General features: G+C 39.5%; 1 protein-coding gene across 1 annotated transcript in view; it reads left to right on the top strand.

Moving 5' to 3' along the window:
* FCHSD2 (FCH and double SH3 domains 2) overlaps window positions 1–26,335 on the top strand; it is a 240,911-nt gene that overhangs the window by 65,125 nt on the left and 149,451 nt on the right. Inside the window, exon 4 of the mRNA XM_052652842.1 lies at window positions 24,139–24,215. Coding sequence (XP_052508802.1) covers window positions 24,139–24,215 — 77 coding nt within the window. The remainder of the gene's footprint in view (window positions 1–24,138; window positions 24,216–26,335) is intronic.

Here is a 26,335-nt window from a genome sequence, read left to right as displayed (position 1 = left end):
TGCTTGGGTTGCTTATATCTTTTGGCTATTATGAATAATGCTGCTATGAATATGTGTATGTGCCCAATCATATCCAAGTCTTTTCGACCCATAGACTGTAGCATGTCAGGCTCCTCTGTCCATGGGATGTTTTAGGGGAGAATACTGGAGTGGGTTGCCAGTTCCACGTTTAGGGGATCTTCCTGATCCAGGGATTGAACTCAGATCTCCAGTGTCTCCTGCACTGGCAGGCAGATTCTTTACCACTGAGCCACCTGGGAAGGCTATGAATATGGGTGTATAAATATCTATTTGAGTCCATCCTTTAATTCTTTTGAATACATACCCAGAAATGGAATTGCTGGACTGTCAGGAGAGTGTGTAATTTCCTTGGTTCCGTCTCACTGCAGCAAAGATTTGAAATGGGGCAGGGGTTGAGGGGAAGCAGTGTTATAGCTCGGTTACAGCTCAGTTTTATTTGGCAACCAAAGGAAAATACCTCCTTGAGGCATGAGGGTGGGCTGACCCAAAAGAAGAGAGGGGCTCAATTTTGGCTCCTCTTTTTATATGGGTTTTCTCCTCCCACTGAGCCTGCTCTATGTAAATTGGTTTAGCCAGGAGGGCTGTTTGTTTCACCTGGATGTTTGTTCTCACTCTGGTCCTCAGATTTTCTTTTGTTCCATTTTCACAGGCTTTTCCTTTCTTTGTTTTTTAGCCACTTCCATTTTGGACTCCTTTTTCCTATTCTAACTACCCAACAGGACCATATGAAAATTCTATACTTAGTTTCTTTTTCTTTTTTATTCCCTTTCAAAAAATTTTTTGAGTATAGTTGATTTAAATGTGCTAGTTTCAGCTGTACAGCAAAGTGATTTAGTTACACATATATGTGTCTTCTTTCTTTTTCATATTCTTTTCCCATATAGGTTTTTTACAGAATACTGAATAGAGTTCCCTGTGCTCTTCAGTAGGTCCTTGTTGGTTTTATTATATCTATAGTTGTGTTTATGTTAATCCAAAACTCTGAATTAACCCTTCCCCCCCATACTTAACTTCTTAAGGAACCTCCATACTGGTTTGCCTAGTGGCTGTACCATTTTACATTCCTACCAACAGTTCTAGTTTCCTGCATCCTCATCAACACTTGTTGTTTTCTGGTATTTTTTCATAGTAGCCACCCTAATGGGTAGTGTAGCTTTTAGACTTTTAAATTTATGATCAATATTAAGATATTTTTAATGATAATTAGTCTTGATTTTGTCTGGGGAGTGTGTAATTTCCTTGATTCTGTTTCATCACAACAAAAATTTGAGGTGACGGACAGATCAGTGTTACAGCCACGTGTAATTTCCTCATACGGACCAGTGTTACAGCTCAGTTTTATTTAGAAAGCAAAAGAGAATATATCCTCGAGGCATGAGGGCGGGCCAACCCAAAAGACGCAAAGAGAAGCCCCCGGCCCAATTTTGGCTCCTCTTTTTATATGTTTTTTTCTTCCCCCTCGGCCTGCCCTATGTAAATTGGGCTAGCCAGGAGTGCTGTTTGTTTTATCTGAGGTCCTCACTCAGGTCCTCGAACCTTCCTTTGTTCTATTTTCTTGGGCTTTTCCCTTCTGTGTCTTTTAGCCACCAGCATTCTGGACTCCTTTTTCTTATTCTAACTACTAACATTCCCCCTTTAAGAGATGGGAGGCCCAGTGCTTTGGGAATAGGTGTGTCGAGGGTCTCTCTGGCTACTTCCTGCTGAACTGGGATGGTGAGGGGCATTGGGCCTGCCCTCTTGCTAGTCTCAGAGTCCTTATAGCTGTGTCCGTCAAAGAGTGAGCGGTATTTTCTCTGGTTGGCTGTAGTTTTATATGTTCTTCTTGAACTGGCACTGCATATTGTAGCTTGTTGACCTGGGCAGAGACAAAACAGGTTAGACAATTGATAACACATGCAGCAATCATAAGCAGTAGGGGCATTAGCCAACTCCAGATTTCCCATTGCCAGGAGGATCCCCCAAAGAGAGATTGTAGCCACCCTGAGAACTCTCCAGCTCATTCTTTGAGATCCTGTAGGGTCTGAATGTTTTTCTTGAGGACTGTGAGACTTTAACTTGGCTGAAGGTATTTACCTAGAAACAACAAGTGCCATTCAAGATGACTCAAGTTCCTCCATGTTCAGGAATCAGGAGATCTATCTCCTGTCTATTTTGGAGTACAACTCCTGTCAAGCAGTGTTGGCTCTTTAGAACTATCCTGAGAAATCTTATGCCCCCAAACTTAGTTTTGAGGGTGTTCATTAGAATGATACTCATTTGTAGTCCTGCATAGGTATCTGAGATCTCCCAGGAGCTCACAGGTGTATTGAGTCCTCTTCTGTTTTCTTCCATGGCTTGACTTGTGAGTAGTGAATCCAGGAGTCATGTCCTGGTACCTTGACTGCTGTGAGGGTAGAAAGTATTATAGGGTAGGGGCCCTTCCATGTGGGCTGGAGTTGAGTCTTTGGAGACCCATCTTTTCAGACTTTAATTAGGACGTGAGTCCCTGGAGCATATAGTGGTGGCACTTTAGAATCTTTTGGGTCCTGGTTGATACCCCCAAGCATATATCCTGTTGGGATTGCCCAAAGCCATGGTATAAGACCAGAGGGTCTCAACCTCTGGGTCTAGGAAGAGGTCATTGACATAAACAAAAGGTCTCCCATATAGCATCTCTTAAAGACTAAGACCGGCCTGTTCCTTAGGGGCAATACAGGTGTGGAGGAGAGCTATTGGTAAAGCCTCCTTCCATCCCAGGGAGGTCTCCTGGGTTATCTTCTTTATCACTGATTTTAAGAATTCGTTGGCTCTTTCTACTTTTCCTGAAGACTGAGGCCTCCGGGCACAGTGGAGATAATAAGTAATGCCCAATGCTTTCAAGACCTCTTGGGTAACCTTAGAAATAAATGATGTCCCATTGTCGCTTTGTAATAACCTGGGCAGACCAAATCTCAGAATGATTTCATGGAGCGTTTTTTTTTTTTTTTTACCACCTCCTCAACCTTCTCAGTCTGGGTGGGAAAGCCTTCAATCCATCCTGTGAATGTGTCTATCATGATTAATAGGTATTTATACCCTTGAGAAACTGGCATCTAGGTGAAGTCCATCTGCTAGTCCTCTCCTGGGTAGGTCCCACATCGTTGAATGGGCTGGGCCAGCTGCGGTCTTTGAGCTCCTTGGGAGTTGTTTAATTGGCAAGTGGAACAAGAGGAGACCACTTGCCTTGTAGTTGTTTAAAGGCCTGTTCGTCTGAAGGACCTTTCTAATAATCTTTGGAGGGCCTTTTCCCTTAAATGAGTGGTAGCATGTAAGTAGTTAACCAACTTCCATTGGAGGTTCCCAGGCAGAAAAAGGAGTCCCTCCTTTTGGAACCACCCCATATGATCTTCTTGAAAGCCCTCACTCTAAGCCTTAAGAGTTTCACCTTCAGTATATGAAGGAGTTTCTGGCAAATTAGTCTGTGGAACTAAGGTAGCGACCCCTATTACATCATTGTTCTGTAATGCTGCTCTCTTAGCTGCCTGATCAGCTGCTTGGTTCCCTCATGCCACTTCTGTGCTCCCTTTTTGGTGTCCTTTACAGTGGGAACTGAAACCTCGGTGGGCAGATGTACTGCCTCTAAGAGCCTAAGGATTTGGTCAGCATATTTGACTGGGAACCCTTGGGTGGTCAAGTGGCCTCTTTCTTTCCAAATAGCAGCATGTTCATGTAGCACCAGAAAGGCATATTTGGAGTCAGAGTAAATGGCTACTCTTTTTTCTTTTCCCAGCTCTAAAGCTTGAGTCAGGGCTATGAGCTCACCTAATTGGGCTGAAGTACCTGGTGGCAAAGGTTTAGCCTTTATGGTCTCAGAATTGGAGACTACTGCATATCCAACTTTCTTTTTCCATCCAAGACAAAGCTGCTTCCATCAGTGTACTAGATTTCCTCAGGATAGATCAGAGGATCTTCTTACAATCCCTCTTGGGGTTTTATCCAGTGGTCCAAAATTTCTAGGCAAGAGTGAAAGAGCAGAGAGCCCTTGGGGGTAGGCAGGAGGGTAGCTGGGTTAAGAACCTGCCAAGAGGATATAGTCAGGCCTGGATTTTCCATCAACAACAGTACTTGATATCTGAAGATCCTTTGATCAGACATCCATAAATGGCCTTTCCCATTCAGGAGTTGTTTCACTTGGTGGCTGGTAAAAATAGTTTGCCCCCAAGAGAGAGTTTTAAAGCATCTTCTATCAGGACTGCAATAGCTGCAAGATTTCAAAGGCAGGGAAAGATCTCTTCCCAATAAGGGAGTGGGACACTCAGGGACCACCAGAAACTCGTGGGAAAATATTTGTCCATCCCAGCAACAAAGAAGTGCTCAGGTGAATATTTTTGTAATTGTTTTTCCTGTAGCACCCAAAATGGTACAGGTTTGTGGGGAGAAGGCTCTGGAGCAGGAGGTCAGGACAGAGTAGGTAGCCCCTGTGTCAACCAAGAAATTCTCAGACTTACTTGCCACATCCAGTTGCACCCTTGGCTCCAGCCCCATGATGGTTGTCTGTAACAGGTAGGCTGGCTGGAGTGGGCCGCTTTAGTCCTGTTGAACCATCATGAGGGAAGGCTTGGCGCTTGATCTTGAGGCTCTTGGGTCCTGAGGACAGAGTGTCACCCAATGTCCCAGTTGATGGCATTTGTAGCAAGCTGTTTTAGGAGACTTGTCACGGTTTGGACACTCTTTGGTCCAGTGTCCTGCCTATCTACAGATTAGGCATTTGCCTTGTGCCTAAGACTTGGGGTTTGCCATAGGGCTTCCCTGGAGGGCGGTCAGCATCTGGGCGTGCCTTGTCTCTTTCCTTTTCTCTCTTTCCTGGGCCTTGGCCTCCCTCTCCTGTTCTCTATTATAAAAGGTTTTGGTGGCTCTCTGGACCATCTCATCTATAGAGGCGGCAGTGTCCTGTTGGTGTAGCTGTTGTATGTTTATCCTGATGTCTGATGCACATTGGGACAGGAATTTGTCCTGTAAAATAACCTGTCCCTTGTAAGAGTCTTAAGTCCAGATTTGTAAACTTTTGGAGGGCCTCTTTTAATGTTTCCAGAAAGGCGATGGGGTTCTTGTTGGGCTCCTGAGTTATTGCTGAGACTGGGCCTAGTCCCACAGCTAATAGGCTTCCTTCTATTTCCATGGGTGGACTTCCTTAGGGATGATTCCTACTGAAGCTTATCCTGCCCAGTACTGTTGCAAGCTGAGGCCCGGGCGTCCCTGGGTCAGGGTGCAGATCCCCAGACCGGTTGAGGCATGGAAGCCTCCTGGAGATCAGCAGGTCAAGGCATGTTGGCCTCCTGAGAATTGGTCCCTGGGCAGGTTGAGGCATGTCGACCTTCTGGGACCCCTGGACTGGCGGATCCCCGAGCAGGTTGAGGCGTGACAACCTTCTGAGGGCCAGATCCCTAGGCAGGTCAAGGCAGGTCTACCTCCTGGGACCCCCGGACTGGAGTTGGGTATCCCCAAGGTCTCCAGCATGACCAGTGCTGGGTAGAATTAAGGGGTTGTAATCTTAACTCATTGCTGGTTTGTCCACTGTGGATGAGAATAGATAAAATGATGTAAAGTAATTCAAGCCTGTGTCCTGAGACTGCAAACCTGGTGGAACAGTCATAAGCCTTATCATCTTATTGCTCTGAGGGAATGTAAGTCACTTATTTCCTCCCCTAGTCCTCCATAAGAGCAGTTTAGGGTGTTTCCAATCACTTTAGATAGTAGCAGATGTAATGACAAAGGAGTGGGTTATCTGGTCCTGTTAGGGGCATTAGGAGTATTTTAATAATAAGTAGGGTGGAGCCTACAAGGGGGCAGAGTCCTGACTGTAGAGTTAGTAAGTGGCTTAAGAACAAATTCAGAAGAGGCAACAGATCCGGTGTTCCATAAAAGTGGAGTGGAGATTTGGTCCAAAGTTATGTTTGTAACTTTAGGAGAAGTGTGGCAAGGGTTTGGGCCCAAACAGCCTGCAGGGCTAACTCGCAAAGTGGCAAACATTATCTCTGGAAGCCCAGTCGCCCTTGAAGGGATGCCACCAACAGATGGACTTCTAGCAGGCATTGTGTGTCCGTCACCCACCCTGGCGGGTCCATTGAGAGATGCTGTTGTTTCACATGTTGTAGGAAACATGGAAGATGAAGGCCTGACTATCTAGAGGGCTTGGATATTGTACAGTTTTTCTCTCCCAAGGGCCAGCTGTTTTCTGGTTGTCCCTCCAGAAGATTGTAGAGGCAACATTGTGGTCCCAGATGGGACTCAGGAAAAGAGCATGAAACAGGAGGGAAGGAGTCAGGGCACAACTTTTGAAAGAATGACATAGCCCAAGGGCATAACATAAACCAATTAAAATCAAATGGGTCCAGGATGACAAGTTAAATTCAACTAAACCTTGAGCCCCAGTCTGCAAGCTAAATGATACAGAGGTGCCAGGACAGTTCCAAGGCACTGTCAAAAGACAAGAGTGGGTGGTTCCCCCCACTCATCACCATATGAAATCACCTAGCTCATATAACTAACCACACCAGATTCCATGGCCAGCGCCCTCACCCTCTGCGATGGCCCACACCCTGTGGAGTGTGTTTTTCTCTGAATCCTAACAAATCCACCTCTTACTTATCCCTGTGTCTCTCACTGAATTTTTGCAGTGAGACATCAGAGCCTGAGCTTCATTAGGTCCTAAAACCAGGCACCGGGGGTTTTGGCCAGGCTCAGGTCCCAGCTGGATATGACTGAGTGACTAAGCATACAGCACAGGGTCCCTGCCACCTGGGGTTGAGTCCCAGTCTTAGGTAAATGGTTTCAGGCACAACTTTCAGAAATGGAAAGATGATTACTTGCCCAATACTTTGTAAGCAGTGGCATAGATGGAAAGAGGAGCTGAGGGACAGGAGGAAAAAGCAGTGGGAAAAACATATTAGGAAGACCCTTCATAACCTGCTGGAAAATCTGCTAAATACCTGACCCATGCTCACAGTTTGCATTGGCCTGATCTTTGGCACAAAGAAGATTAAGGACAGATGAACCCCCACCCACTTGGGCAACAGCTACTGGGGCCCAAGGAAATAGTAGAGCTTTTGGGACACACTGAGGAGTAGCCCCTGCCAGAGTCCCTCAGTTGCACCCACTGCCGCTCACCTGTTCACGGGGGGTTCAAGGAAACAAGAAACAATTGTAAACGAGTCGTTCACAATCAAGAGAGATTGTAAAGGAACCATTTACAATTAAGAGAGATTGTAAAAGAATCGTTTCCAATCAAGAGAGATTGTAAAGGAAGTAAGACTTTGTTAGCCATACATATGTCCTTCCAGCCTTAGGAGCGAGGATCTCCTACCTTAACCGGAGGTCTTCTGGAATCTGAGACTGAGCTGCCTGAGCTTTCTGTTGCGTTTGTTTTTGCTATCTGGTTTCCAGCACACTGGGCTTCTTGTCACTTCCCCTGTGCTGGTTTTTTTTTGCGTTCCTCTTCCACTGTGGAAGCTTTCGCCGAGCTTCTGCTGTGCTTGGCCTCCATCTTGTGGGGGCCAAGCCAAGTTTGCTTCAGCTGGGTTAAATCTGAGTCACGGCACCATAGATGTCGGGAGAGCATGTAATTTCCTCAGTTCTGTCTCATCACAACAAAAATTTGAAGCGCCGGATGGACCAGTGTTACAGCCCTCGGACGGACCAGTGTTACAGCCGCATATAATTTCCTTGGTTGGGTGAGTGTTAAGAGTCTAGTTTTATTTCAAAAGCAAAGGAGAATATATCCTTGAGGCATGAGGGCAGGCCAACCCAAAAGACATGAAGAGAAGAGAAGCCCCTGGCCCAATTTTGCCTCCTCTTTTTATGTTTTTTCTCCATCTCTTGGGCCTGCCCTATGTAGATTGGGCTAGCCAAGAGGGCTGTTTGTTTTACCTGAGGTCCTCACTCCAGTCCTCAGACCTTCCTTTGTTCCATTTTTACGGGCTTTTCCCTTCTTTGTCTTTTAGCTGCCACCATTCTGGACTCCTTTTTCCTATTCTAACTACGTAACAATTTCACTTGATTTCAGTCTTTCCCCCCTACAACATGTGTTAGTTCCCAGGCTGCAGTTTTGCTTTGGAGCATCTCTTTTCTTTTCTCCTTGCACTGCTTAGAGCACATAGTAACTTCGTGATTGGATCACCCACCTTTCTCTTTATAGTGAAGCTTCCACATCAGCATTGTTGATCTAGAAATAAAGATCTGATGATTACTCCCTCCTTTAAATTTCAATGGGATATTTAAGACTTATTGAATGCTTATTAAAATAGCTTTGCTTAAACTTTACACGCCCTGTAAGTCATGAATTTACCTCCATTTTACAGATAAGAAAGGAGTAGGACTTGTTTAGCATTGTACTACTAGAGAGTAATGGACCAAGATTTAAATCCAGTGTTATCTGACTCCCCAGTTCCTTCCCATTATTATGCTTGACACATTTGTGTATGCACATCATTTCCCCTCTCCCTGGTCACTGGGAAGTCCTTTATACTTCTTTCTTTAAGGCCCAACTCAAATATCACTTTTTCTGTGAAACATTCCCTGACTCTGCTTTTCCCGTCTCTCAAATCTGTCTAGTGGCTTTTACTCTGTTACTTCATAGCACTTGTACATAGCTGTATAATAAAATTTTCTCTTGATAAAGGATCATTCAAAAACAACAGAAGATAACATGTTGCTTTCTAACAAAGATTTCTGAATTTGTGAAAATTATTCTCTTATTGGTATTGTTAGAAGCATTAGGAATGAGAAGTTATTTTTGTAGAAATGAGATCTACAGATTACCTGTATTTTAAGAAAAAATGATGGTGACTGAAACTTTCAAAACAGCCAAATTATGAAATGATTTGCATAAAACTTTCTCATCTTATGCAGAGTTTAGTTCAGTTCGGAGTTCTATGATTATTATTCACAAAAGTTAGATTATATGTAATCATAATCATAATCATATCACTACTTTAGAGTGAAATACCACCTGTACATATTTTCATACTTAGTCTGTTGTCAGAACTAACCTTGGAGCCTTAGTTTTTTCCTTTTTCACTAATCTGTTTCCCTAAGTCTAAAGATTCCTTTACCTTAGTTAATCAAACTCAATGTTGAAAATACAGATGTTAAATTAAAAATGTCTTCTCTGAGAAAGAGACTGTTAAGAAAATGAAAAGATAAGACTGGAAGAAAGTATCTGCAAAACATGCATCTGATAAAGGACTTAAATCAAAAGTATACAAATACATCTTAAAATTCAATAATAAATAGATGACCCAGTTAAAAAATAGGTCAAATACCTGACCTGATACTTCAACAGAAAAGATATACAGGTGGTAGATAAACATATGAAAGATGCTTAACATCATAGTCATTAAGGAATTGCCAGTAAGATACCACTGCGTACTTGTTCGGCTGAAATCCAAAATACTGACAATACCAAATGCTGTCTAGGATGTGGAGCAATGGTTTCCCATTGCTAGAGTAAATGGAAAATGGTGCATCCACTTTTGGAAGCTGAGCACAGTCTTATCACAAAATCAGGCAATTGCACATTTTGATGTTTGCTTAGATATGTTCAGAACTTAAGTTCACACAGAAAACCTATACTGTATGAGTATTTATAGTAGCTTTGTTTATTACCAAAATTTAGTAGCAGATAAGATGTCCTTTAGTAGGTGAAAGTGTGAACAACTTGGGGTGCATCTTGACAATGCATAGTAGTTAGTGATAAAAAGAACTGAGCTGTCTAGCCACTAAGAGACACAGCAGACACTTAAATGCATCTTGTAAAGTGGAAGAAGCTGATCTGAAATGGCTGCAATGCTATATTATTCCAAATATATGACATTCTGGAAAAGGCAAAACTAGAGATGGTAAAAAGATCAGTGTTTGCCAGGGATTGAGAGTAATAATTGAGTGCTCAGAAAGTGTTTTAAACTTTGAAAGAAGACCTGATTTTGAACCCAGGCTTAACTAATCTTATACAGATTACTTAGCCTCTAAAAACTTATGTTGCATCTACTGCGTAAGGTGGTGACCTTAAATATTTGTTTTGTTTGCTAGTTTGTTTAGTCACTGAGTCATGTCTGGCTCTTTTTGTGACCCCATGGACTATAGAAAAGGCAGAGGAACCAGATATCAAATTGCCAACATCTGTTGGATCATAGAAAAAGCAAAAGAGTTCCAGAAAAACATCTACTTTTGCTTTATTGACTATGCCAAAGCCTTTGACTGTGTGGATTACAACAAACTGTGGAAAATTCTTAAAGAGATGGGAAGACCACCTTACCTGCCTTCTGATAAATCTCTATGCAGGTCAAGAAGCAACAGTTAGAACCAGACATGGAACAACACAGTGGTTCCAAATTGGGAAAGGAGTACATCAAGGCTGTATTTGTCATTCTGCTTATATGCAAAGTACATCATGAGAAACAGTGGGCTGGATGAAGCACAAGCTGGAATCAAGATTGCTGGGAGAAAAATCAATAACCTCAGATATGCAGATGACACCACCATTATGGCAGAATGTGAAGAAGAACTAAAGAGCCTCTTGATGAAAGTGAAAGAGAAGAGTGAAAAAGTTGGCTTAAAACTCAACATTCAGAAAACGAAGATCATTGCATTTGGTCCTATCACTTCATGGCAAATGGAGAAACGATGGAAACAGTGACTGACTTTATTTTGGGGGCTCCAAAATCACTGCAGATGGTGAATACATTCATGAAATTAAAAGACGCTTACTCCTTGGAAGGAAAGTTATGACCAACCTAGACAGCATATTCAAAAGCAGAGACATTACTTTGCCAACAAAGGTCCGTCTAGTCAATGCTATGGTTTTCCAGTGGTCATGTATAGGTGTGTAAGTTGGACTATAAAGAAGGCTGAGCACCGAAGAATTGATGCTTTTGAACTGTGGTGTTGGAGAAGACTCTTGAGAGTCCCTTGGGCTGCAAGGAGATCCAGGCAGTCCATCCTAAAGGAAATCAGTCCTGAATATTCATTGGAAGGACTGATGCTGAAGCTGAAACTGCAGTACTTTGGCCACCTGATGTGGAGAACAGACTCATTTGAAAAGACCCTGAAGCTGGGAAAGATTGGAGGCAGGAGAAGAAGGGGATGACAGAGGACAAGATGGTTGGATGGCATCACCAACCTGATTGCACATGAGCTTGGGCAAACTCTGGGAGTTGGTGATGGACAGAAAAGCCTGGCATGCTGCCATCCATGGGATCACAAAGAGTCAGACCTGACTGATCGACTGAATTGAGCTGAACTGGACTGTAGCCCACCAGGCTCCTCTGTCCATGGGATTCTCCAGACAAGAATACTAGAGTGGGTTGCCATTTCCTTCTCCAGGAAAGGATTGAAACTGCATCTCTTGTAATGGCAGGTGGATCCTTCACCACTGAGCCACCAGGGAAGCCTGACTTTAAATATTACTTGAGTGCGAATATTAAGTACTCAGCTATTAACTTTAATGGTTAATTATGTTTTCCATCCAACAGGAGAAATGAGGAAGAATGGCTTTCATTGCCCTATATATTCAGTCACATTTTGTCTGTCTCTTCTGGATTTCCCCCCTCTATTTCAAGATAACTAAGGATGCTTTTCATACTGTTTATGGAGTTCTTACAACAAAAATACTGGAGTGGTTTGCTTTTCCCTCCTTCAGTTGGAAGGAAAACTGTAACCAACCTAGACAGCATATTAAAAAGCAGAGACATCACTTTGCTGACCAAAGTCCATATAGTCAAAGCTATGGTTTTTTAAGTTGTCATGTACAGATATGAGAGTTGAACCATAAAGAAGGCTGAGCAACAAAGAATTGATGCTTTTGAATTGTGGTGTTGAAAAAGACTCTTGAGAGTCCCTTGTACTGCAAGGGAGATGAAAGCAGTCAATCCTGAAGAATTGAATATTCATTGGAAGGACTTATGCTGAAACTGAAACTCCAATACTTTTGCCACCTGATGCAAAGAGCCAACTCATTGGGAAAAAACGTGATGCTAGGAACGATTGAAGGCAAAAGAATAAGGGGGTGGCAGAAGATGAGATGACTAGATAGTATCACTGACTCAGTGGATCTGAATCTGAGCAAACTCTGGGAGCTAGTGAAGGATAGCGGAGCCTGGCATGCTGCAGTCCATGGGGTCCAAAGAGTCAGTCATGAGTTAACGACTGACCAACAAAAAGCAAAGGGTCCAGCCCATGAAATTATTTGCTTGTTGATTTGAAACATTCCAGTTTTTGCTTGAAGAAGGAACTGCTTTTATAGCTGTCTTTGAGATCAAGTGGATAGTTCAGTTATGTTGACTAATATAACACTTTTGTTATTATTTAAAAACAACAGCACCTACCTTGTTTTTCCCCCTCAATAAGACCCTTCAGTCAGAAGCTTACAAATAGGTATCAGCTAATCCAAGCCTTGAAATCTAACTTTAATTTTAACAATTGAAAAAAACATAATTTTGATGATGTCTAGTGACTCTTTAACATTCTAAATAAGGCAAAGTTAGTATATTTTGCTCTAAAAATGTGTCATCATTTATGTCTTCCAATTGGTAATGTTTTAAATATTATAAAATAAATCCCTTAAATTTATTTGTTGACAGCAAATAATATAAATCTCTATTGGAAGATGACTGTAACACTTAGTGAAAACTATTGTTTTTCTTACTAATGGCTTCTAGCAATGTGAAAAGAAAAATTCCCAAAATGTGGGGGGGAGAAAAAAAATTCATAAAAGTATAACCATCATTTTGTGGTTAAACAGTCTACCGAAAAATGGAAAAATGCAGTAAAAACTATTGAAGTAAGAGAGAGAAGCTAAGTCAGTGCTTTTAGTCAGTAGGATTTTCTCTTGATTAAAACTTGTATATAAATCGTTTGGGAATAAGTGGAAGAACTCTATAGGAGTCAACAAAACTGGAGGGAGATGGTTGACATGAACTTGAAAATGATCAGATAACTGACATTTAGTATTTAATATCAGGTAGGTTTGGCCTTTTGCCTCCTAAAAGGAAGATAACCTTTTACTGGACAAACTTCCAAGTTATATTGGCAATAGCATTGTATAAACTGGACATTTAACATGTCTTCTCTGTTTAAGTCCAACAGAATTTATGCACATACTTTTTCTTCATTGTTGTAACAGCAACATTCATTGGAGAGCTAAGCATAATTCAAGCAGATAATTTTCTACCTCTTGTTTATATTAAAGGAAACACTGAGCTTTATAAGCACAGTAAATTAACTTAAAATGATATATCCTAGTTATTATTAAGACCACAACTCTTCAAGAAAACATCTTTGTAAATGTGTTTTTATGATTGCATTTTAAGCACAGTGGTAGTAATAGTGCTTTTACTCTGAATTATGTAAAAGAAAGACATTGGAGGGTCATTCTTAAAGTACAGGAATAACTTTGTGGAAAACTTCTTTGAGAGTAGTTATCTCCTAAATACTAAAGAAGAGTTCATTATATAAAGTGTAAATGTAAGCTTCAAAGAACAAGTTGGTTGCTTTGAAGTAAAAATTTACCCCAACGACGCTTCTCTGCATTTTCCCTATTATTTTTTATATCACAGTGTTTTTTTCACCTAAGTTTTGCCAAAACCTGAAACACCCTCTTCCTTTCTCAGGTGGTCAAATTCGTATTTGCCTTTTTCAGATCCAGTTCCAGAGTACTTAAGTTCACATAGGTTTTCCTGACATCTCTCACTTTAGGAGAGATAGTGACTTCTCTTTTCTTATACTTCTGCTAAATCTAGGATCATTTGTATAATAATCCAGCAGCTCTTTCTGCAGTTAAGTAGCCTGCCTGTGTATTCATCCCTGGGGAAGGTACCACCATCTGTCCATTTGTATAAAGCCAAAATACAGAGAGTCATCTTTGCTGTCTCCTTCCTTCTTATCTCTTCCTCTTGTGTGTTCATTTGCTCAGTTCAGTTCAGTCACTCAGTCGTGTTCAACTCTTGGCAACCCCATGAACCACAGCACACCAGGCCTCCCTGTCCATCACCAACTCCTGGAGTCTACCCAAACTCATGTCCATTGAGTCGGTGATGCCACCCCAACCATCTCATCCTCTGTCATCCCCATCTCCTCCTGCCTTCAATCTTTGCCAGCATCAGGGTCTTTTCAAATGAGTCAGCTCTTCGCATCAGGTGGCCAAAGTATTGAAGTTCCAGCGTCAACATCAGTCCTTCCAATGAACACCCAGGACTGATCTCCTTTAGGATGGACTGGTTGGATCTTCTTGCAGTCCAAAGGGTTCTCAAGAGTCTTCTCCAATAACACAGTTCAAAAGCATCAATTCTTCTGTGCTCAGCTTTCTTTAGACTCCAACTCTCACATCCATACATGACTACTGGAAAAACCATAGCCTTGACTAGACTGACCTTTGTTGGCAAAGTAATGTCTCTGCTTTTTATTTATTTTTTATTTTTTTTAATTTTTATTTTTACTTTATTTTACTTTACAATACTGTATTGGTTTTGCCATACATTGACATGAATCCTCCACGGGTGTACATGCGTTCCCAAACATGAACCCCCCTCCCACCTCCCTCCCCATAACATCTCTCTGGGTCATCACCATGCACCAGCCCCAAGCATGCTGTATCCTGCGTCAGACATAGACTGGGGATTCGATTCTTACATGATAGTATACATGTTACAATGCCATTCTCCCAAATCATCCCACCCTCTCCCTCTCCCTCTGAGTCCAAAAGTCCGTTATACACATCTGTGTCTTTTTTGCTGTCTTGCATACAGGGTCGTCATTGCCATCTTTCTAAATTCCATATATATGTGCTAGTATACTGTATTGGTGTTTTTCTTTCTGGCTTACTTCACTGTCTCTGCTTTTTAATATGCTCTCCAGGTTGGTCATAACTTTCCTTCCAAGGGGTAAGCATCTTTTCATTTCATGGCTGCAGTCACCGTCTGCAGTGATTTTGGAGCCAAAATAAAGTCAGCCACTGATTCCACCGTTTCCCCGTCTATTTCCCATAAAGTTATGGGACCGGATGCCATGATCTTAGTTTTCCAAATGTTGAGCTTAAGCCAACTCTTTCACTCTCCTCTTTCACTTTCATCAAGAGGCTTTTCTGTTCTTCACTTTCTGCCATAAGGGTGGTGTTATCTGTATATCTGAGGTTATTGATATTTCTCCTGGCAATCTTCATTCCAGCTTGTGCTTCCTCCAGCCCAGTGTTTCTCATGATGTACTCTACATATAAGTTAAATAAGCAGGGTGACAATATACAGCCTTGACGTACTCCTTTCCCAATTTGGAACCAATCTGTTGTTCCATGTCCAGTTCTAACTGTTGCTTCCTGACCTGTATATAGGTTTCTCAAGAGGCAGGTCAGGTGGTATGGTATTCCTATCTCTTTCAGAATTTTCCACAGTTTATTGTGATCCACACAGTCATATAAAGCAGAAATAGATGTTTTTCTGGAACTCTCTTACTTTTTCGATGATCCAGCAGATGTTGGCAATTTGACCTCTGGTTCCTCTGCTTTTCTAAAACCAGCTTGAACGTCAGGGAGTTCACGGTTCACGTATTGCTTGGAGAATTTTGAGCATTACTTTACTATTGTGTGAGATGAATGCAATTGTGCTGTAGTTTGAGCATTCTTTGGCATTGCCTTTCTTTGGGATTGGAATGAAAACTGACCTTTTCCAGTCCTGTGGCCACTGCTGAGTTTTCCAAATTTGCTGGCGTATTGAGTGCAGCACTTTCACAGCATCATCTTTTAGGATTCGAAATAGCTCAACTGGAATTCCATCACCTAAACTAGTTTTGTTCGTAATGATGCTTCCTAAGGCACACTTGACTTCACATTCCAGGATGTCTGGCTGTAGATGAGTGATCACAGTATCGTGATTATCTGGGTCATGAAGATCTTTTTTGTACAGTTCTTCTGTGTATTCTTGCCACCTTTTCTTAATATCTTCTGCTTCTGTTAGGTCCATACTATTTCTGTCCTTTATTGAGCCCATCTTTGCATGAAATGTTTCCTTGGTATCTCTCATTTTCTTGAAAAGATCTCTAGTCTTTCCCATTCTATTGTTTTCCTCTATTTCTTTGCACTGATCACTGAGGAAGGCTTTCTTATCTCTCCTTGCTGTTCTGTGGAACTCTGAATTCAAATGGGGTTATCTTTCCTTTTCTCCTTTGCCTTTTGCCTCTCTTCTTTTCACAGCTATTTGTAAGGCCTCCTCAGACAGCCATTTTGCTTTTTTTGCATTTCTTTCTCATTTGCTCAGTCTTGTCCAATTCTTTGCAACCCTAGATGAACTTAAGCCTGCCAGGCTCCTCTGGCCATGGAATTTTCCCAACACAGTACTGGAGGTGGATGGCATTTCCTCCTCCAGGTTCCCATCCCACAGATCAAACTCGCGTTGGCAGACCGATTCTTTACTCCTGAACCGCCAGGGAAGCAGACCATTGCCAACCATTATCATGTCAATTTTCCCTGCTAAATATCTTTATCAGTCTGGTTTGATCTCCAGTGTCTCCACCACATTTTGAACTCTCATCATCTCTGCCAGAGTTGCATAGGGCAAGTGTATGTGGGAAGGGGTGTAGGGCTTCCTTGCCTTCCCTGGATATGCCATTCTCCCACCATCTGTGCATTTTCACCAACCTGAAAATTCTCAACCCCATACTATTGGGATGTTTATGGAGGCTTCATCATGTGAGTATGATCAATTATTAACTCCAACCTGCCCCTTTCTCCTCTCTAGAGATTAAGAAATGGGGCTGGAAATTCCAGAAATATGACTTGGTCTTTCTGGTGACCAGCCCTCATCCAAGAGCCCACCTCAAGTCACCTGATAGAATAAAAGACATTGCTATCACCCAGGAAAATCAGTGAGACTTAGGAACTCTGTGTCATGAACTGGGGCTCAAAGGCTAAATGTTAGAACAAAATTCTTCTAACACCTCTATCCACAAGAGTTTTATGAGCTCTGTGCCAGGAACTAGGGACAAACACCAACACGTATTTTATTTCACAAGGTGTATAGATAGCTTTTTTATTTGTTTTTTTCCACTTGGCAAAATGCATTTAGGATTTATCCAGGACTTCCCTGGCAGTCTAGTGGTCAAGACTCTACACTTCCACTGTGGGGGATACAGATTCAATCCCTGGCTGGAGAACTAAGATCCTGCCTGCTATGCAGCATGGCCAAAAATTTTCTAGAAGAAAAAATTTCAACATGAATGTTGAGGTCAGACAGAAAACAACAAAACTCTGTAAAGCAATCATCTTTCAATAAAAAAATAAATTAATTTTAAGAAGAAAAAAGGCTTATTCAAGTTGTACAAATGTTTTAATTAGTTTTTATTTTTTAATTAGTTTTTATTACTGCATGGTACTCTGTTGTAATGATGTACCATAGTTTGTTCATCTATTGAGGGATGTCTTGGCTACTTCCACTTTCATGAATAAAGCCGCTTGAAACATTCATGTGCAGGGATTTGTGTAAGCATAAATTTTCTCATCAGTTTTGTGGACTACCTAGGAGTGCTATTGCTGAGTCATATGGGAAGTGTTTAATTTTATAGGAAGTTTCCAAATTGTTTTCCAGAGTGGTTGTACCATTTTACATTTCCGCCAGTAGAGGCATGTCCTATGGCTCTGCATTCTCATTAACGTTTAACATTGTACTATTTTTTTAGATTTGAGCTATTCTAATAGGTATGTAGTGGTACCTCATTGTTATAATCTGCATTTTCATAGTGACAAGTGATGTTCAGTATTTTTCATATGCTTATTTACTATCATTACATCATCTTAATGAAGTGTGTGTTCAAATCTTTCTGGGTTGGTTTTTTCCTTACTGTTGAGTTTTAAGGGCTCTGTATATCTTTTGGATGCAATCCTTTATCAGATATGTGATTTGCATGTATTTTTCCTAGTTTCTTTCCCAAAGGAAAGTTTAATTATGATAAAGTCCAATTTTTAATTTTTTCCTTCATGTGTTACTTTTGATGTTACCTGCAAAAACTCTTTGCCAGAGGTAAAAGAGATTTGTGTTCCCCTACATGTTTTGTACATGTGCTTTACATTTACGTTTATGAACTATGTTGAGTTAATTTTTGTGTAAGTTATGAAATATGTGTTTATGTTCATTTTTTGGCATTTGATTATCCACTAGTTCCAACCATTTACTCATATAGACTATCCTTTCTTCATCTGATTGCATTTGTTCTTTGTGAAAAATCAGTTTACTATATTTGTATGGATCTATTTCTGGGCTCTTTTCTATCCATTGATCTGTATGTCCTTTCTTTTGCCAATACCACACTGTAACATTATAGTGTAGTGTTGTAATTAGCTTTGAACTCATAATGTGAGTCCTCTGACTTTGTTCATATTTTTCAGAATTGTTTGGCTATTTCTGGTACCTTTACCTTTCCATGTACATTTTAAAATCAGTCTTTTGATATTTAGCTTTCTGGAAATTTTATTTGGATTGCCGTGAATGAATAAGTGAAATTCAGAATAAATGACATCTTAATAATGTGAACTCTTCTAATCTATTAACATGGGATTTTCTGATTTTTTTTCATCAGTGTTTTGGACTTTTCCCTCTATAGTTCTTACATGTATTTTGTTAGATTTATTCCTGAGTTTCATTTTGCCCACAATGCTATCCTATTTTTTTTTTTGTAAGTTTCAAATACTACTTGTTCATTACAGGTGCACAGGAGAACAATTGAGTTTTACATGTTGTCCTTGTATCTTGCCACCTGCTAAACTTAATTATTAGTTCCAGGAGAATTTTTTTGTAGATTATTTGTGGTTTTCTACATAGACAATCATGTCATCTTTAAATAAAGGTAGTTTTATTTTTTCCTGTCCATCTGTATCTCTTTTAACTTCCTTTTTTTGCCTTTTTGTACTAGGTGGGACTGTACATGAAACTGAAAGTATTAGTCACTCAGTCGTGTCTGACTCTTTGTGACCTCATGGAGCCTGCCAGGCTCCTCTGTCCATGGGATTCTTCAGGCAAGAATACTGGAGTGGGTTGCCATTCCCTTCTCCAGGAGATCTTCCCAACCCAGAGATTGGACTTGGGTCTCCTGCATTGCAGGCAGTTTCTTTACTGGTTGAGCCACTAGGGACTACATATACAGTGTTGTAAAGGACTGGTGAGAGAGCACATCTTTGCCTTATTCTCAATCTTAAAGGGAAAGCATTCATTTTCTACTAGAAGTTTGTTAACTGTAGGCTTTTTGTATATACCTTTTATTAGGTTAAGGAAGTTTCCTTCTGTTGCTAGTTTTTGAGAGTTTTTTTTTTTCATCATTGGTGAGTGTTAAACTCTTTCTCTTTTTTATTCTGTTTGGTTCTAAAATCAAATAGGTCATTTAATATGTTGTTATTGTTCAGTTGCTGAGTCGTGTCTGACTCTTTGCAACTCCATGGACTGCAGCACGGCAGGCTTTCCTGTCCCTCACTATCTACTGTAGTTTACTCAGATTCATGTCCATTGAGTTGGTGATGCTATCTAACCATCGCATCCTCTGCTGCCCCCTAATATGTCATTAGAACTTACATAATTACATTTTTTCTTATATAATTACATTTAAACACAATTAATCTTTATTTTTGATAAAAGGAAGAGTCTTAAAATATGTAAATACATGTTTAATATGTACCATGAGATTAATACCTCATTTTATCATGGAATGAATAGAAAAGTATGCAAAGGCAATTTATTATGTAATTTAAAATAATGGGTTTTTTTACCTTAACTTTTATATGCTGTACAAAACAATGAAAAATATTTCAAAACTTCCCTTAAGGAGAGGATGTTAAGTTCTCTATTACTATTAAAATAATTTTAGAATAGTAAAAGCATTGTATAATATACATCAGTTTGAGAAGTATCCAACTTATTCCGTGGACTTTAATTTTTAACAATCATTTACACAGTATTGGGAATTTCATGACAAAATTGGATACAGAATAACCTGTGTGAGAGCCACAGAGCACACTTCTGCTCAGCTTCTTGTGGTAAATGGACAAAAGGTTAAGCCATCAGTCCATTTCCCAGTGTCTATTGAACAGTGACTTTCTTTGTGTTGCTTCACTTGTTAGAGCAATATAACAAGTGTTATTGAGAGGTGAAACAAAGCAAGTCTTACATCAGACACTGATAGCTTTTTAAAAGTTGAAATGGGATGTTATCGGGTGTTCCAAAGAGTATATTGATAGTACATTTTTGTGGAAACCACTGCTCCAGAGTAAACTATATTAGAAATCAAATCAGCATTATATTTTAATGATACTAATGTAAATATAAATAAATATTGTATGTCTAATGCACCAGTTTTAGATAATAATACTGTGGGCTAGGGAAGAGATTTAAAAAAAAAAAAACACTTAAAAAAAAATTGCCAGCCACAGGTTTATTTTCCTTAGCCATTTATTCATAGTAGATTTTATTTTCTGTACAAAGAAACCTTTTATACATAAGATATAGCCTTAGGCATGATGTAAAAGGTAGACCAGTTAAGTATATAATGCTTTCAGAAGCATGCAATGTTATTTATGACCTTTCCTATCAGGGCCATGGAGTATTTCTTGGGCGTCCATGCAGATTAGATCTTGAACAGCTGCATGGAACACACAGGAGTCATGATTCCTGTTTCTGTGAACTAACTTGAATAAAGTCTTTCATCTAAAGCTCTCGCTGTTTGTCTATTTCATGAATCCCTCATCTCATCTCTGAAGGGCTCCATTCAGTTTAATACAGTTCAACATTGTAGTTTAGAGCTCTAGAAATTGCTTTTGTAACTCATAATGCACAAAAAAGATAAGTTGAAATAATTTCAAAAACTTTTTAAAGAATTATATAAAATCTGCTTCAAAATGATTTTGAGGGTGAAGATTTAGAATGATAACTAGGGATTCTAATTCAAACTTAACTAGTTTTGAGACTTAAAGTAGAATTTGTGTATTCTAAGTGTCCAAAAATTTTTCTGTATTGTAACAGGGCCTAATGGAATTACGAGAAATAAGAATGTTGAGATGTTTGTTAATGAGTTCATTTTATATATCTTTAGAGTGCTGCCATTCTGCCCTCTTAGTCCTCATAATCTGAGGCTATGTTCTGTATGGAGTGTTCTACAGCCACTTTAGCAGTGATTAAACTGAAAAAGTCACTGTAATATTATTTAAATTAATTTGTTAGGAAAATATCAGGTAATTTTTTCCTCCTGGGTACTTGTATCACTTACTGCTACTTTTAAGGCAGTAACCCATCTGTTGCTTCCCATTTTATGTTGAATGCTTCTTACTCTGTCTACACATTATGATTTCTTTCCATTCAGGAATCTTAATTTACTTGAATCTTCATAAAATATGTTCTTTTTTCATTGCTTGGGTATCCACATGTGTGTTCCCTTTTGATAATGAAGATGGTCAAATTTGACTGTAATTTTATTAATGAGCTTATTTATCATATTAAAACCATCTGGTCATAATGTTAGAAATCTGGTATATGTTTTTTCTCTTTGAGTGTATGAAAATTAAGGACCCAGAGAAATTTCGGTCTAAATGTTTCTAACTCCAAATGGCAAAAACACAAAAGGAGTTTGAGTATTATACAGTAGGAATGAAATTATGTAGGTGGCATTTATTTATGCAGTCAGGGAACATTATTGGTATCAACTGAATACTAGGCTCTGCTACATATAGCTTGGAGACAGAGTGATTAAAAAAAATGACAAGATTGATAGCTGAAAGAGCTTATAGTCAGCAAATAGACAAAACATATTGAAACCACATAGTAACAGTGAGCAATGTATAAGGATTATGAGTACTGTAGGATAGTGTGTTCATTGGAAGGACTGATGCTAAAGCTGAAACTCCAATACTTTGGCCACCTCATGCAAAGAGTTGACTCGTTGGAAAAGACTCTGATCCTGGGAGGGATTGGGGGCAGGAGGAGAAGGGGACGACAGAGGATGAGATGGCTGGATGGCATCACCGACTTGATGGACATGAGTTTGAGTGAACTCCTGGAGTTGGTGATGGATAGGGAGGCCTGGCCTGCTGCGATTCATGGGGTCACAGAGTTGGACATGACTGAGCAACTGAACTGAACTGAACTGAGGGTAGTGTGAGACTCCGCAGCTGAGTAAAAGTGAGCTACTTTGTATACAGTGTGATTAGAAAAGCCCTCTTAGAGGAAGATGCAAAGTATGAGCAAAAGGATAAGGAAGTAGCCAGAATTGTGGTCTCTGAATATGGTTTCTGTCTGAAAGGAATCAGAATTCCTTGGAAAACTAGCTTACTGAAGATCTGGAGTAGGAACTGTAAAAACAAAATTATTTAAATATGTTGGGGTCATAATGTGGGCGCCAACTTGGAGGAACTCCCACTGACCACTGATGTAGCATTTGGAGCACTGAGAGAATAATGACTGCAATAGATTGAAACTCATCTGTTATTCAAAACATGTGAGTGCATAATGTTACTTTAAAAATTCATCCTTCACTTTTGGACCAAAACTAGACAGTCAAATATTTATCTTGCCTTTCCTATAAGAATTGTATCTTAGCATACCCAAATAGTGCATGAGGGGATAGTTCTTTAAAAAAGAATTCAAGCTAACAAATGCAGAAAGAATGATAAACTGTTCTCTTTTAATGAAACGAAACCAAACAGGCAATGAAACTTTCTACATTTTTCTTTATATACATTTTAATATTTTGTGTTAGGAAATTTAAAAATCAGCTTAAAGGAGGAACAGTGAGAATTCAGCCAGTAGGAATGAGAGTGATGGGAAGATATTTCATACAAATAACGCTTTGAAAAAGGTACAGAATTGAAAAAAAATTCTGTCCAGATTCAGAGAAGTTTTAATAATTGTATTCTCTAAAGTACAAGACATGTAAGTGAGAGTGTTGTGGATATGCAGTTGTTTGTTAGTTTTCAGAATACATAGGACCTGAAGACAGTGAAACCGAACTACTGCCAAGTTCAAAAGGAATTGAGATTCAAAGGAGCTTCTCTATTATTCTTGGTTGGACTCATTAAAAAAATAATAAACAGAAGCATTCAACAGTGAATTTAATTAAGCCAAATTGGTGTGGCATCAGACCTTACTAGAAAGTTCTCATGTATAGAGTGCACCATCGATTTTACGTGGGCAATTTGTGCTGAAAGCAGGCAGCCAAGTAATGTGATTGGTCTTCATCTCAGCACTTTATTTGTTCCGTTTAAAGTTGCATGTATGGAGACGAATACCCCAAACTTAACGATTTCTGATCCTTTACATTGGGCCCTGTTACAACATTAGGGGACCACATATGTTTCCTTCCAAAAGTAGTATGTTCTATACTCAGAGTGAGTAATTTAACCTCTCTTGCCAATGAAATCGTCTTCTCTATTCAAATTCTGATACCCACTCTACCTGTTATGAATAAATGCTGTTTTGTCTAGCTTCATGTTTGTATGGATAGCAATAATTGGGTATTTCTTTGTGAAACTAATTTTTCCCATTTAAGTGATTTGTGCTATGGTATTATTTAAAAAGAAGAAGAAGAAAAAAAAAACCTTGAAGTCTTGTCTTGAAAATTACTAGTATGGAATAGCACCAGAGTTTGTGCATTAATTTTTCAAGCCAGTATTTATCTGTCTGCTCCAAACTGAATGTGTTATACTATTTTCTGGTATATGAGTTTGGCTCCTTGGATTCAGAAATGCAGTAAATGCTGCAGCAGAGGAATGATGGGAAATTGAGATGTCAAACTGAGTCATCAGAGCTCTGGAGGTGGACAGCTGTGTTCCCTGTGATATACCAGGGGTAGTTTGTTTCTATGGCTGGTCACATAGTTTGGTGAAATGAGAAGCATTTCAATTAAGTTTCAATTTTCTCATCTTTATACTTAACCTTTTTCCTAAAAATGAGAACAAAAGAAGACTTTGAAAATAATGAAACCAGTTATAGTGTTCTGCCGTTTATCATTGGTTCTTTACTTCTGAATTAAATTTACATATAGAAAGATGGGATTTGTTAAGTAGTATATTTTAAGGAAAAGAGCTTCCTTTATAGCACAATATTTATTTTATAATTTAATTTATATTACATTTGTATTTTTTAACAGGGTATCCAGAAGTTGGCTAGTCAGTATCTGAAGAGAGATTGGCCTGGAATAAAAGCTGATGATCGGAATGATTACAGGTAACTTAATCAGTATTCTTGCCCATTTTCTTTAAAACTTGTTTCACACAGAGCCATGTCACATATATATAATATAAAGACTCCAGTTTTTTAAAAAATTTCTTCCTTTCCTCTGCCGTGTTTTTAGATAGAATGTCAAAATTATTAAACACTGTTAATGTTCTGCAACGTATATAATGTATATGCAATAGATCATTTTCATATGTCTTAAGTCTAGTTACATTCTGTTTAATTGATGGACACTCTCATAAAGCATTTAAAGTAGATAGGTGACAGGGAACACAACTTGTTTCCTCATGACCTATAGATGAAACACACTATTATAGCAATAATGAAACAGGATAATAATGTTCTGTCATGATCTTGATTCTTTACTTCTGAAACAAATTCTACATTTGAAAAGATAGAATTCTGTGAGCCTAGGGAAAAAGAGTTTGTGTGTGTGTGTGTGTGTGTGTGTGTGTGTGTGTGTATACTTTATACACACCCAGGGTATCCAGAAATTGACTAGTCAACATCCACATACAAATTTTAAAGAAGGTAGGTGACAGTGGAATATAAATTGTGTCGTCGTACAGACGTCTTATAGCTGATTAACAATTTTGTGACAGTTTCAGGTGAACAGTGAAGGAACTCAGCCATATATACACACGTATCCATTCTCTCCCAAACCCTCCTCTCACCCACATTGCCACATAACATTGAGTAGAGTTTCATGTGCTATACAGTGGGTCCTTGTTGGTTATCCATTATAAATATAGCAGTGTGTACATGTTCATCCCACACTCCCTAACTATCCCTTCCCCCAGAAACTGATTTGTTCTCTGAGTCTCTGTTTTTAAGTAAGTTCATTTGTATCATTTCTTTTTCAAGTCCACATAAAACAGATATCATATGATATTTTTTCTTCTCTGTCTGACTTACTTCACTCAGTATGACAATCTCTAGGTACATTTGTGTTGCTGCAAATGACATTATTTCATTCTTTTTAATGACTGAATCATATTCCATTGTATATATGTACTACATCTTCTTTATCCATTCCTCTAGATAGATATTCAGGTTGCTTCTGTGTCTTGACTAATGTAAAGAGTACTGCAGTGAACACTGGGGTGCATGTATCCATCATTCTGACTGGTATGAGGTGATACCTCATTGTAGTTTTGATTTGCATTTCTCTAATAATTAGCAGTGTTAAACATCTTTTCATGTGCCTCTTGGCCATCTGTATGTTTCCTTTGGAGAAATATCTACTTAAATCTTCTGCCCATTTGTTGATAGGATTGTTTGCTTTAATGCTGTTAAGCCTCATGAGCTCTTTGTAAATTTTAATCCCTTGTTGGTCACATCATTTGCAAATATTTTCTCCCAATCCATACAGATATCTTTAAAGTATTTATAATTTTGTTTTTTTGCAGTTAATTTGGAACTATTTATTAGCTTTTGTACTCAAGACTGTCCTTAGTGTTGAGGGTTTCAGAGTTTGCACTCTGGTTGGAGTTAAGACTAATTATTACTCATGAAGCAATAGCAGAGAATCCAGGGTAATTAAGAACTCAGTATTGAAATGTGTGGTTTGGAATCTGAATATTTATCAGGTTACTGGGTCATAAGATAATTTCTTAACAGGGCTAGAAAACTGAAGGATATATAAGAAACCTTAACAGTATTGCTGATGTAAGTAAAGCCTGACTTAGGAAAAGGTTGCTTGCTGAACAGTAGAGAAGAACTCCAACTTATAGATAGGTTATATTCCAAGTTTGTTTGAAATTCAGTATGTGGGCTACCAAAGAAATAAGGATAAGGTTATGCCCCCAGGCTAGCATATACAACCTACCTTTTAAAAGTATGGTAGTTCAGTTCAGTTCAGTCGCTCAGTCGTGTCTGACTCTTTGTGACCCCATGAATTGCAGCACGCCAGGCCTCCCTGTCCATCACCAACTGCCGGAGTTCACTCAGACTCACATCCATCGAGTCAGTGATGCCATCCAGCCATCTCATCCTCTGTCGTCCCCTTCTCCTCCTGCCCCCAGTCCCTCCCAGCATCAGAGTCTTTTCTAATGAGTCAACTCTTTGCATGAGGTGGCCAAAGTAATGGAGTTTCAGCTTTAGCATCATTC

This window comes from Budorcas taxicolor, chromosome 15, assembly GCF_023091745.1.
Source record: "Budorcas taxicolor isolate Tak-1 chromosome 15, Takin1.1, whole genome shotgun sequence".
NCBI classification, from domain to species: domain Eukaryota; kingdom Metazoa; phylum Chordata; class Mammalia; order Artiodactyla; family Bovidae; genus Budorcas; species Budorcas taxicolor.
This window is presented reverse-complemented; position numbering and strand designations above follow the sequence as displayed.